General features: G+C 51.8%; 1 protein-coding gene across 3 annotated transcripts in view; it reads left to right on the top strand.

Annotated features, from left to right (window-relative positions):
* The window catches only part of ARHGAP33 (Rho GTPase activating protein 33), a 1,138,731-nt gene that overhangs the window by 583,459 nt on the left and 541,154 nt on the right, over positions 1 to 14,118 (top strand). For all 3 annotated transcript variants that reach the window (XM_069604876.1, XM_069604877.1, XM_069604878.1), the window contains one exon: positions 935 to 1,019. In XM_069604876.1, the coding sequence (XP_069460977.1) occupies positions 935 to 1,019 (85 nt within the window). The remainder of the gene's footprint in view (positions 1 to 934; positions 1,020 to 14,118) is intronic.

Below are 14,118 nucleotides of genomic sequence, written 5' to 3'. Positions count from 1 at the left end.
GCATAGTGGGATTTTCACCCGTAAAGATGCTACATTGACTATATACCAACAATAGGTCAATCTCTTGCTTCAGGATTATAGTAAGCAACGGGCCAAGTATCAAAAGGGATAATCAATCCCATTCTGAACGATAAATGGATATTTCAAGTCATCTCTTAGGGCCCATATAGAGGAACTCTACCTTAGGTCTCATTTGTTAATTTGGTCACTGAATTAACGCCACAGTGACTTGCAGTATCCTTATAATGTACACTAGGAGATACTTCTATCTCTTGTATTGTTTCGATATAGCTACCTTATACAATCACTATCTTGTATGCACTAAACACATTTTTGTGCTCCACATATACAGGTTTACAACTATCAAAAACACAGATATTGTCTGAGTAAAGTCCCTCCTGCACTTGCGCAATCTCAATGTTACCTGGCCTAGTAGGATCGCGGTCTGTCTTCCCTCTGTTTCCCCTCCCTTGCCTCCTTGCGTCTTGAAACACTTCTGTGTACATGTGCGTTATAAATGCCATATCATATCATATACCGTACTTTTGCTGTGTAGTTAGTGATAGTGGTGTTGCTATAGTAGTGCGGCTTCCTCTATTAATGAGTGAAGTGTGCACTGCAAGCCCTCTGCCCACATGTTGCAGTGGGTCCTGTAGTGAAGCTCGATTTGTGTATGCATCTGTCTTGCTGTTTAGTGCTCAGGAGCTGACTGGATGTCTCCCTAAGCTGTGAAGTTGTTTTCTCTAGATCGGCACCAGGGATTTAACTGCATGTAAGTGCTCCCTGTGACCACCACTATGCAGAATATGGGGAGCAGTCCTCTGCCTTGGGGTCTCTGATCTCACTAGGTGTTTGCGTCATTGTACCCATGTCCTTTATACCCCAGCCTGGCATGTCTGGTCTGACTGATTTCTTGTTTCTCTTTTCTCTTCAGGTTCTCCGTTGCCAAGGGGCCTTTCCCAAAGCTTGCAGAGTGTGCACATTTCCACTACGAGAATGTGGACTTCGGGTGTATCCAGGTAAATCATGCTGGTGATCAGTTCATGCCTCATGCAGGTAGTTTTCTGGGGAGGGCTATGCACGACCCGTGCAGTTGGACACATTTCCATATGGGCACTTTGTGAAGGGGACGCCGGGGTAGATCAGGCAAATACAGAAGACTTGCATTCCTATTCTAGATGTTCTGTCTACTTTGCCTCAGCTTTTTTAGGAATAGACTTTTTTCAAAGGTTTGATGTACGTAGAGCCAGTGATGGCTGATCATTCAAGAAGCTCAGGAGTCAGAGTACCTGCCCTTCCACCTTTCTCTACAGATCAAAACTAGGCACTTTGTTGACTATGCAGCAAGGTATACAGCTCCAGCGCCTCACCTCGCCTACAATCACAATTTTTCCGTCCACCACTGTTTGACCCAAGCTATCCCTCTTCCCGCCCGAGAACGGACTCTGTCCCCTCTCGCAGGGCATGCTCACTTCCCTTCGCTTAGCCTTTGGGTCGTGTCTCATCCATCCTGTTACTCCTATTCAAGTATCTGCCATGTCTCTCTACCCACCAATAGCACGGTTCCACCGCATCACAGCTGTCCTGCCTACCCCGCTAATGAATAGGAAAATTCTGTTTCCCTTCTCCAATCTGTCTGCTTTATCCTTTCCTCTGTTAGTGTAGCAGCACACTTCATAGTCGGCTCACTGCATCTCCATTAGCACACCTGTTCCCTTCATTTGAAAAGATTCAACCCTCATTAACAGCAAATAACAGTGTCTGAGCCGTTGGAAAGCTTGCAGCATGGCCTGTATCTGGAGATATCCCACATTTTAATCTTTGTCTACCGCTACGCCCCCCACTCTTCTCACTTTCCTCCTCCCCTCTCCTTTTTTGTTTTCACTTTTCTTGTTCTTCCTACAGATTTCGGAGGCTTTTTTTGGCTTGGCTCCTTCATTCCTTCCCTACCAATGAAATTGAAAGGGTCCCTTATAGTTTCAGTGTTTTTATGCACCAATCACATTGCATTTAGAGCAAAGAAAGAGTTTACCAAAAAGAAAACCCGTACTGTCCCAGCCCCGAGTCATTTTAGAGCCAGTCACAGACTGCTTGTATTGCCTTTTTCTTGCCTTTTCCCCTTTGTGTAACTGTGGGTGCGGGTTCATTTTCCTGACTTCCAGGACCCGTGGATGCCATTACCGTTTTGGACTGCAATAACAGATTTTCAGCACAGGAGTGGTAGAAAGGTGGTAAGTAATTATGTAACGTGGGCTGCCCCATTGCTAGAAGATAGTGAGTAGCAGGAGTATAGAACCAATCACTGGTGAGGACAGGCATTTCACAGCAGTGTCTTGACAGTAAGATCCCTGTGAGAAAAGGTTGACTGGAGACTGAAGGGAGGGTCTAAACATGCCCCAAGGTAATGCATTTTCCCATTGTGAAAGCCCCATGGGGTTCTCTGCCCCAAATGAAGTGGGATCCCCCCTGACATGCAATGAGACTTGCTCAGAAATTGTACAGATCACAGCCTCAGAAGTAAGCCACTCCAGGTGGAGTGTACCTGTAGACTAGCCCAGGTAGAACCCCTGGTGCCTGTGAGCTCTGAAAACTGGTTAGGTTATCGAGCAAAGTGTATTCATAATCTGGTTCAGAGGGCCAGGGTACTTCAGCCCATAGGACCTTTTAACCATGTTAAAGCACTATGTATGGTTTCTATGAGATAAGGTTTTTAAAACCCCAAATAATGTGCACATTCATTTGCAGACATTTTGGAGTGTGAGGGTTTCGGTCACCAAAGCACTTTTAGGTTCTAGACTGTGAAGGTTTCAATTCCCTGTGTTTAGGAGGAGGGAGTGCGTTAAAGAGATCTGGGGGTTTGCAGCCTCAGTATATACCTAAAAAAAACTACAAGGCCTACTGTGCTGTGCTGTGCTCACAATGAAGGTTTTTCACATGTGTTGGTGACTATGTTGTAGCTCAGTTGCCCTAAAGTTGCCAAGTGGCTAGTGTGTAAGTGAAAGGTGAAGAAAAAAGTGATGCTACTGTTCTCCAGCATGGGGCCTGCCGTGGATTCACATGCTCATGAATATACCCCGTCGTCAGGCTGGGAATCTTTGGTAAAAGAAAAAAAAAACAGTTTTCACACAACTGTATTTCTCCTATAAACCAATCACTGTCCTCTGGGTCATACTGCCCCCATCCAATGACAGTCCTCTTCCCAAGCCCCTGCTCTGGCAGACATCTTCAGATTTTTACTGCACGCTTCAGTGTTGGGAGTCCTCGAGTTTGGTCTCCGAACTATTTGTATGTTTATTTGCGTTTTCAAAAGGAAAAGTTCAATTTTTGTTTGAAAGAAGCCTGTGTGCTCTTTTCTTCATCTGCCGACAGCGGTTACCACTTGTCAGTGAAGTTCTGCACCCCTCAAGAGTGACGATTGAAGATTCTAAAAGGCCTCTTAGGCCTACTTCGTACCCTCCGATCATGACGGTCGAGAAGGAGGGAAGCTCCCTCTTCAGGCCCTGCAACAAATGAGGGCTATGGATTGTGTTTGTGGAGGACAAGCACCTGCAATGCCTCTACTGCCTGCACCTGGACCACAAGGAAGTAGAGTGTGAGATATGCCTCGATTAAGGACAGGCATAGTAGGCTGGCGGCATTGTTTAACGCCAAGGCCTCTGACCAGTGCTCCGAGCAGGGTCATGCCTCACCCAGCACTGGCTGGTCCTAGGCACGGTTTTCGAAGTCCTTTTAGGGTGCCTCATCCGTGGGGCCTAAGACCAGGCCAAGACCTGCAAGTCCGAGTCCACCGAGTTTCAAGCAGAAGCAGGGTCCCAAAGTGGATAGGGCGTGATCAGCATCACCTTCCGCCTCCATTGCCAGCCTGGTATCAATCTCCTCTTCAAAGAGGGAAGTCCTCTACCTCCGCTAAACTACGTGAGAAATACGAGAAGCCGCGGACGGCGGAGAAGAATGCTGAACAGCCCAAGCAGGTTCAACCGGCACAGGCAAAGACCTCATCGGTGCCTCTGACATCTACTGCTACACGACAGCTACGGGCGCTGATCCTACGAGGGTAGCTCCCACGGCTCAGAAAGTGTCCTTGCCCCCAAGGCACGACACTGCCGCAGTGACTTTGGCAAAGTCTGCAGGCACACAAGAAGAGGTGAAACCAGCCCAGGTCCCGGTTCAGTACCCTCAAGGGGGAAAGAAGTGGGGGGCGAGGAGGCCTGAAACAGCCCTCCCAGAACGTCACCCAAACCATGGAGGTCTTGTCCACGGACGACGAAGATCAAGAGTCCTTACATATGGTCCACAAGGACGTTGAAGAGGGCGACGCAGCACCTAGTCCCCCTGCTCTGCCTTCTCAGCTGAGGGACATTTCCTTGGATATTCTCTTGACTCTACACCCCTTGGTGTTAGAGGTCCAGATGAGGATGCCTCTGGTACCTGTGCTCCCCCCAGGTCCCCGATCAGCCTCCAGCGAAGAAGAGGACGCGTTATCCGATGCCCCCATTTCAACCTCCTCCTCCATGTTGGGCCCCTATTTCCCCCCCCACCCCCCCAGCAGACCCAGACATGGGTACAGGAACGGATACGGCAATGACGACAGAGACATTGGGGTAATTCCGAGTATGGCGGTAGGGGGTTAACGGCACCGGTAAGGATGCCGGTGCTGTTAACCCCCTACCACCGCATTCCGAGGTCCCTTAGCGGGTCCCACCAGGGCCGGCTGGTTTTACCAGCGGCCCTTAGCGGGACCCGTTAAGGCACCATTGAGCTAATAACGGGCACGCAATTACCGGGCCGTTATTAGCGCCTTCCCCTTTCCGATTGAGCCCTATGGGGACTCAAATGGGAATGGGGAATGGTTTTCGAAATGGGGACTTACCGGGTCTGCATAGGTCGGAATGTCCCGGTAAGTCCCCATTCCGACGACCCGTACCCGAGTTTGGAGGCAGCCATGGTGCTAATGGCACAATGGCTGCCACCAAACTTGGAATGACCCCCATTGTCGCAGCAGAAGGTGAATCGCCACATTTGGATGCTCCACATATGGTGTCCCCACCGGATGAGGTGGGATCGTTCCACTTCATGATCGGCAGGGCCTCCGTGCTGTTCCAGCTGGTGCCTGAGGAAACCAAGGAGGAGGGCTTCTTGTATCGAAGGGGCAAGGCCAAGTGGAAGACGATCATGGCGGTGCCTTTTCTGTACGATGTCTGGGAGGAGGGCCTGGCCCTTATAAAGAACCCTTGCACGGCTCCAGCCAAACATCGCCCAAGCCACAGGATTTTAAAAAAATCCCATACCAGGAGATGATCACCACGGATTACTCCATGGAAGGTTGGAGAGCGCACAACGGACGTCTGCACGCCAGAGGCCTGTCGCTGTCAGAGGAGAAGGATATTCATATCAACATCCTGGAGCTTTGGGCAGTGTTCTGGGCCCTCAAGTAGTTTCTGCTGTCTCTGAAAGCCAAGGTTGTGAGGATCTTCATGGACAACACCACCACCATGTTTTACATCAGGAAGCAGGGGGGCACTCGATCCCCGGTGCTCTCCAAAGAAGCGCAGGACTTGTGGCGCTGGGCCATCAGGCTGGGAATATTCCTCATCCCTCTCCACCTGGCGGGAGTCAAGAACCCTATCGCAGACTCCCTCAGCAGGGAACTGCACTCCTGCCACGAGTGGGAACTTAGCAGGATCAGGTGAACCGCCTATTTTTCAGATGGGACAGACCCCAGATTGATCTGTTTGTGACGGCGTTGAACTCCAAGTGCCAGAAGCTTGCCAGCAGATTCCACCAGCCAAGGAGCCTGTGGGGCGCTGTCTCCTTCCTGTGGGAAGGGCTGTTTCTGTACGCGTTTTCCCCGTTCCCTCTCGTGCTAAGTTTTATCAACAAACTCGGACAGTGTCAATGCAGGATGTTAATCATCGGCCCGGCGTGGCCGAAAAGATTTGGTATCCGGACCTTCTCAACCTGTCAGCTTTGCCTTCGGTCAAGCTGCCAGTGTTTCCGGATCTTCTCACCAGAGAAGGGGGTGCAATACTTCATCACAACCCAGGATCTATGAACCTGAGGGCTTGGCTTCTGCAGCCCTAGAGTTCATAGGATATGAGATTCCTGCGGACAGCAGGCAGGTCCTCGCCAAGACCAGGGCGTTGTTGACCTTGAAGTGCTACGGTCACAAGTGAAAGCGTTTCGCTACATGGTGCCGGTCACAGATGATTACTCCATTGAGGGTCACAGCGCCACAGATCCTGCCATACTTGCTATACTTGGCCAAGTCCGGAATGGCGCACACCCCCATCAAGGTTCATCTGGTGGCTATCTCCCGCTACACCAGGTCCCCAGGAAGGCCTTCACTTTGGTCCCACCGACTCGTCAAGGAATTTCTCAAAGAATTTTTCTGATCTATCCCGGCAGTGAAGGCTCCTCCCCCCGGCGTAGGAACTCAACGTGGTTCTGACGAGGCTCATGGGGGGGCCCCTTCAAGTTTATGTATCAGGCCCCACTCAAGTTTCTCTGGAAAACAGCTTTCCTTGTGGCCATCACCTCTGCCAAGAGGGTAGGTGAGATCCAGGCTCTATCCTGCAAGCAACCTTACCTGACTTTCCACGAATCGAGGGTGATGCTACGTACGCTCCCGTCTTTCATGCCGAAGATTCCATCGGAATTCCATCTCAACAAGCCTTTGGTGTTACCTGTTTTTTTTCCCCGAAACCTTCGTTGCAGGTGGAAAGTGCCTTGCCATCGCTGGACGTTTGTGCCCTGAAAGTTCTACGCAACATGCACAAAGAGTTTTCAGAAGACTTCACAACTGTTTGTGAACTTTGATCCTGTGAACCGTGGGAAGGCGTGTCCAAGGCTTCCATCTCAAGGTGGCTCTCTGGCTGCATCACACACTGTCATCGTTGGCGAACCGACCGCTGCTCGGCCGTCCGAGAGTCCACTCCACCAGAGCGATTCTGCAACAACAGCGTTCCTGTCTGGTGTGCCCCTGCTGGACATCTGCAGGGCTAGTACGGGGAGGTGCGAAAGCCGCGCAATCAGCTGTTTGTCGATTCATGGAAGGCGATGCACGTGGTTTACCTGAGATCTGCGCTGAATCTGTGCGTGGCGCACACCTCATTGCGACATCCCAAAGGCTGTGCGCGAGACAGCCAGTGAAGGCAGGGCAGCGCACAGACCTAAAAAGGGGGCGGAACACGTGGAATGGGGAACAACACATTAAAATGTGGGCGTTACGGGGGGAAATACCGTTACTAAATCCTCACACCGCCCACATGCCCACTAACACTTATTCATGGAATCGAACCAGGGAAACCCGCGTGCCACAAAAGACGCACTAATCTGGAAACACTTACGCCAGGCGAAAGCTGGCGTAAGCGCCCCCGCATAGCAAAACAGTGCGCGCAAACAACAATCAAGCTCATACCACTACGATGAATATACCATTCCTCGCAGCAGTGGTCGTGGGACACCGCAGGAGGAGGAGGATAGCCAGGCCCCGCATTATTTTTACCCAGGACCAGCTTTTTTGGGATGCCTGATGACCAGGTCTATGGCAGGTACAGGTTTCCACCCCATATCATCCTAGACCTGGTCGCTGAGTGGGAGGATGACCTTGCATCACCCACCCTGTGCTCCCAAGCACTGAGCCCCTTGGAAAGGTGCTCAATGTCTTGCATTTCTTGGCCACTGGGTCGTTTCAGCGGACAATTGCCATACTTAGGGGCGTCTCACAGGCCACGCAGTCACCCTGCCTACACCAGGTGTTGGCGATCATGACTGCACACCCCTCAGTCCGCAGGCACATATACATGCCCAGAACACCCGCAGAAAGGCAGGCCGTGGTCCAGGACTTTTAAGGGGTGGCACACTTCCCCAAAGTGCTAGGTGCCATTGATTGCACCCATGTGGCTCTACGTCCTCCTAGGGCCACTGAGCACATCTATCGCAATCGCAAGCACTGGCATTCCATCAACGTGCAGGTTGGATGTGATGCCAAGGGAATCATCACCTCTGTTTATGCCAACTATCCGGGGTCCAGCCATGATAGTTTCATATTCAGAATGTCACCCCTAAACTGTGACGTGGAAGCTGGGAGGCATGGCGACACATGGCTCATTGGTGAGTACAAATACCTCTGCACATGCAAGCATGTCACACACAGAGAAATGGCAAACCCCAACTAATGGCAACCATTATCACCTCCCCAGGGGACAGTGCCTACCCTCTGAGCACCTACATGATGATGCCAATACGGAACCCCCCACACCACCCGAGGTAAGATACAACGCAGCCCATATTGCAACCCGGGCCATAGTGGAGCGCACATTCGGAGTGCTGAAGTCACGTTTCCGCTCCCTTGACCGTGCTGGCAGCCAGCTCCTATATGCGCCCCAGTAGTGTGCAGGATTATAGTGTCAGCATGTGTCCTGCACAACGTTGCAACACGGCGGGGCGTGCTGGTGGACATGGTAGTGCCCCCACATCCCCAACCACATGCACGGCCGCTGCGCGTGGGAGAGGAAAGGACACGGGGCGAGGCAGCCCCTACCCAGCTTGTGGCAACATTTTTCACGTATCCCACCCCTGCGGAGTGCACACAGGTCTAGCACATACCAGCTGACAATTGATGATGACAAAGGGACAGTCAACTGTCCCAACCATACCACCCTGAGATTGTTTCCTTGGAAGTGCTACATTGTGTGCATGTCTAGCTACTTAAACAGACCCAATGCTGTGTCAGTAAAAGGCACACATTCATGCTGCATGAAGGACTACCCCCTTGCAAAACAGCACACCCAGATACTGGTATGTCACCCAACCCCTCCCAAACCACATCTCACCTGCCCGAGACACCATGGCATTGTATGGCATGGCATGCAATGTGAAAGCAACCAAATTAATGCACAACACATGACACAACTGTCACAAAGTGCAATTCCCTCTCACCTATGAAAAAGAAACAGCACACACGAACATATACTTACCAGCGTGACAAAAAATGAATACAGGACCCAACAGTGGCAATGACTGACAGTAATCAATCACAATAGTCCAAGTGTGACAACATGACAAAGGCAGCACATCGACCCCTCCCATCTCCAGTGTATTGGTGGTAGGTAAATGTGGCAGCGTACTGCATACAACATTAACAGCATCTGCAATGGAGACGGGCAAGATAAGACATGAAGAAGCTACATGCAAATATGCTTAATGACCAATATCTAATACAATATACAAATCAACCATGCAGTGGAGAAATCATCAGTAATCCCCACTAGGGGTGTATACACAGTTTGGACTACAGACTGGCCATCGAACTGATGGAAGCCCAATGCCTCTGTGTAAGTTATTGTCACACAGTGCCACCTTGCGAGCCCATGGAATGGGGAAGCAGGAGTGGCATATGTGTCTGGACCCCAAGCCTCAAACACAAGACAAGCCTGCATGGGCCCACCTGGAACACACGGATGCCTATGGGTGCCACACAAAGCAACACACTGTAAAATGAATGCACAATAGACAATAAAGAGGAAAAAGACATGCCCATGGGTCGACCGGGGGGGAGGAGAACCACCCAGGAGGGAGGAAGTGTAGGGCGCACCCCAACACCCACATGCGTGGATGTTGAGAGAAAAGAAAAATACTCTCCATGTGCTCATGGCCTGCATGGCTACCCGATAGTGGGAGAAATGCCGTCACTGTCGTCCCCCTCTGGTGCTACATGAAAAGGTGTGGGAGGCAGACCACCCAAAGCCCTGGCATGCTCCTCCATGGCAGAAAGCATGCTGGTTTGAAAGGTTTGGTTCTGCAGGATGATGGTCCGGAGGTCCCCATGCAGCACCTCTCGGGTAGCACAGAGTTGTGCCTGCAAGGCCTCACGTGATGCACAGATCTCCTCATGGGTTGCCTGGAGCTCAGCTGAGATTGTGCGTGTTAGCTGCTCCAGCTGCTGTTCTGACCGTGTACTCTGGGACACCTCAAGTGCACCCAGAGTATCTCTGAGGAAGCCTCCAGTTCAGCCCGCCAGTCCCTGTTGGCGGCCAATATGTCCTGCCTGTGTGAGCTGCACGTGGACTGCATTGCCTGCTGCTGTAGCTCCACCTGCCTTTCGAGGGGGAGAATGGAAGTGGCCATCCTAGCCACGGCCTGAGCCATCATCTCACATGATGCCCCCTGTTGTGCTGCAATTGCATAACTGGAGTTCTGCCACACAGTATTGCCCGGTGGCGCACGGCCACCGCGTTGCCAGACACAACACCTGTTTACACCAAGGTGATGCGCACCTTGTTGTGCTGCCACTGCCTTAGGCTGCAGGACTGCATTCCTCTTTTGATCTGATGCCCCAGGAACAGGAGAAAATATTGGGGCGTGTGACCCTGCATCCATAATAGCCACAGGCGGACATTCCAACAATGAATGGACCATTGAGGGGTCTTCCCCCCCAGTGCAGTGGACAGGATGGTCTGTAGGACCAATCGATTTTCATGAACCACCACCCCACATCCTCCAGTGGTGCTTGGTTAGGGCTCTGAGTACTCCTGCCCCTGCACAATCTCCTCCTCCACAGCATCTAGTGCCTAATCACCTGCACGAAATGAAGAGAAAAGTCATGAAGATACGCATGAACAGCATAGCTGACACACATAGGAATCATAATGTACACATCCAATACATTAATCAGACATGTGTCATATGACACAAACTCAGCCATGCATGCAGTGGCAATGAAGTGGAAGGGGAACCTGAAAGCAGACACTGACTCCAAAATGGAAAAGACCATCCACAAACATGACACATGCCAGCACACAGATGGCACGTAGCATACCCATGCCAGAACTGACAAGGACACCCAGATGGGAGTTAATCACTAATGTCCCCCATCAATGTCAAATGCATATCAGCAAACAGAACATGCAAAGGAGTGGGACAAAACACACGTGTCACACGCTGCAACAACGCCAGTTTGTTCAAATACAGTGGTGGGAGGCATATGGATACATCAATGGTAGGTCACCTGGACATGACACAAGTCAATTGTCATGTTGGACATTCAAACAGGGCTCAGAAGTGATTGGGTGCAGTGCATGTGTAGGTGCACAGCAGTCAATCAGCTTGATTGCTGAAATAATCTGCGTAAAAAGTTCACATTTGTGGGCCTTTGTGGGGGGGGGAAATCCCTGTCTGAAGTATGGTGATTTTGGAGCAGAACGGCACACAAATCTGCGTTTATCATGCAAACAATTCCTTCAATCATGCAGATTAAAGTAAAAAACTGTATTAACAATGTCGTGTCATGATGGCAGTTTTAAGGGCAAGTGCAGTCATCGTGTGCAAAGTGTTTGCAGCGGTCAGTAGGGATACAGTGAACCCCACACCCAAGGGCGGGGTTGACTTGGAGGCACTTCATGGGTCAGATATAGCAGTTTTGACTACACAGCCTGACCTGGCACTCAATCACAACACAACTCCCAAGAAACATACACATGCATGGGCACTCACCGGACATTGTCTCAAGATCTGGTAGGTCTCCCACGCCTTGGGTCATCCTCCTCTGGTGGTGACCCACTGCCAGACACCAGAGTAGAGGCGTAATTGGAAGCCAGCTTGTTTTTTGCTCGGCGTTTGAGGTCATTCCAACGCTTTGAGCAATCAGCGGTGCGCTTCACAAATCCAAGGGAACTAATGTGGTCTGCGATGCACTGCCAGTGGGCCCTACGCTGAGCAGTCGTAGTCTTGCACCCAGCCGTCACCAGCATGTCACGGCCATGTTCCGACACGTAGCCCACAAGTGCGTCCAGTTCCACATTATTGAAACTCCGCTTCCTTGACGTGCCGGTGCGGCGAGCCATTTCTGGGGTCCCGGCCTGTTCCGCAAGAGCACGCTTCTTCCTCTTGAGGTGGTGCGGATCCTGAGTGGCTTACGCCGCTGTCACAACCCTTACCCCAGCCCCCCACCGGCAAGTCCACTTGCCAGGAAGGACCAGGGCTCGGGGCTCCATTAAGGCCTTGAGGGCCTGGGAACCACTCCCAATATTCTCTTGGGGCCTGTCCTGGTGCCTATGGCCTATGGAGGCACCCACATAGCTTGGTTCCTAGGAACTAAGCTATGCAGTATAGTGTTTTGGGTGTGGTGGCCTAGGGACTACTTTACCTGGACTACTTTGTTGCGGCTATTTAAACCACACCCGAACAAGAAGACACACTTCGCTTTACTTTGCAGACTGCAACGTGGCGCTCACCATGTCCTCTGATCCCCACAAGCCTTGGAGAAGCAAACCTGCAGAGGAGACAAAAGGGACATTGTTAGCAACATCTTACCTGCAATCTCCATCAGATTATCCGCTCTCAGCTCCAGTGAACAGCTTCCTCTGGATTCCGCATTCCATCCGGACCGAAAGGCCTGAAAGAGGAGAGGACAATATCAGAGAAGGCATATTTGGCATTGCCAAATCACAAACAGCACAAGAAGCTTACCTGGCTGGTCACCTCCCGGCTGGTACCACTCCGGAGTTCCACACATGCTGGAGAAGCACCGCGACCTGTAAGGAAGGAAGAAAACAGGTTAGCAAAGGCAACACAAGGCAGCGCTGCGCATAGCGCTTACTTACCGCATTGTAGCGCATATCACGCGCCATCATTTACCGCGAGGCCCAACTCAGCCAGTTTGCCACGCTGAAGCTCTGCACACCTAGGAGGGGAAAAAAGACATTATTAAACACAGAAAGGCTTGCAAGAATAACACCATATAGAACTGCTGCAATAAGACCTACCTGAAAGACACCGAAGCGGGCCCGCGCCATTGAAGTAACTTGGCCGCAGACGACAACGCGCCCCTGCCAAGAAGGCAGGAAGGAGAGCACGCCTAATTCCACAACAAGGTGAGGAGAAGCCCTAAGGGGCTAAAGTCACACGGGTGGTGGGGGGGATACTTACCTCAGTCGGCCAGTCCTGAACACAGCCCTCCTGTATTTTCAGGCAGAACATCCTCCCTAGACATCATCTGAGAAAACTGGGAAGAAGGTACCAGCAACCAACCCGGGTTGAGTGGTGTCCCTGTGGATATCAGGTGAGCGTAGCAGCCGCTCCCGTCTGTAGGGGCTGAAGCGCAGGTGGACTGGCCACTGGAAGCAGGCAATGGCACGATGACCAAAGGTCTCACTGCAGGCATTGGCTGCTGGATGATGTTGCCAGGACCAAGCGGCATAACTGCCTGGTGTGAGTGTCTGGGACCAACACAATCCCGGCTGGGTGCCCCTGCAGCCTCCTCACCCTGGCTACTCGGCCAGCAGATGACATTGCTGCCCTAGATCCACGTGGCCTGGTGACAGCAACTTTCACGGCCACACGTGGCTTGAACTTTGTGACACGGAAGTCGGCCTGCGAGTCATCCCGTGCCTGTTCGGTGACCAATCCGGGCCGGGCTAGCAGGGCCTGAGCTGGGATGGTGTCCGCTGCATCTCCCTGACCCACTTCCGGGAGGGGGGGGGGGCATAGGTGTCCCTGAATGGTCCTGGACACACTGCCCTTTTGGGCCACCCTGCTCAAGTTGGCCACCACTGCCACCTTGGCCACCCTGCTCATCTTGGCCACGTCCCCTACCGCAGACACCTCTTGAAGGCCGGCCACCTTTGCCTCCCTAAGCACTTGGTCGCCTCCCTACCATGGCACTGATGTACTTGTGCGAATGGGAGGTGCAGAAAACAATTGTCCTGGGCAACTGGGGTGAAGGGGGCAGGGTACTAGATGGAATAGGCACCCCAGTGCTCTTGCAAGGCTGTCTGCGACCCCTGGGGAAAAAGGACGGGTCACGCAACGCTCAGACAGGCACCCCAAAAACAAACGTGCACGCGATCCCTCGATAGACCACATGCTTTGAATGAAGGACCCGCAGTAAGCTGTGGCACCCAGAAACACGCAGGCTACAATGACCTGAATGGGTACGCGACACGTGGGCAACCGCAGTGGTAAAATACGTGCGCGATTCACTGTCTGCCTGGAAAATGAACGGAAAAAGACGTGCATGTGTGCGTTGGCAACACCCCCGCCAAAAGAAGAATTGAGCTCTGCCTCAGTAAACAAGGAGTACGCACTGCAACCGTTGTGAAGTAATCTCGTGTCATCCGA

Source organism: Ambystoma mexicanum, chromosome 1p (genome assembly GCF_040938575.1).
Source record: "Ambystoma mexicanum isolate Mex_15411 chromosome 1p, UKY_AmexF1_1, whole genome shotgun sequence".
In the NCBI taxonomy this organism is placed as follows: domain Eukaryota; kingdom Metazoa; phylum Chordata; class Amphibia; order Caudata; family Ambystomatidae; genus Ambystoma; species Ambystoma mexicanum.
This window is presented reverse-complemented; position numbering and strand designations above follow the sequence as displayed.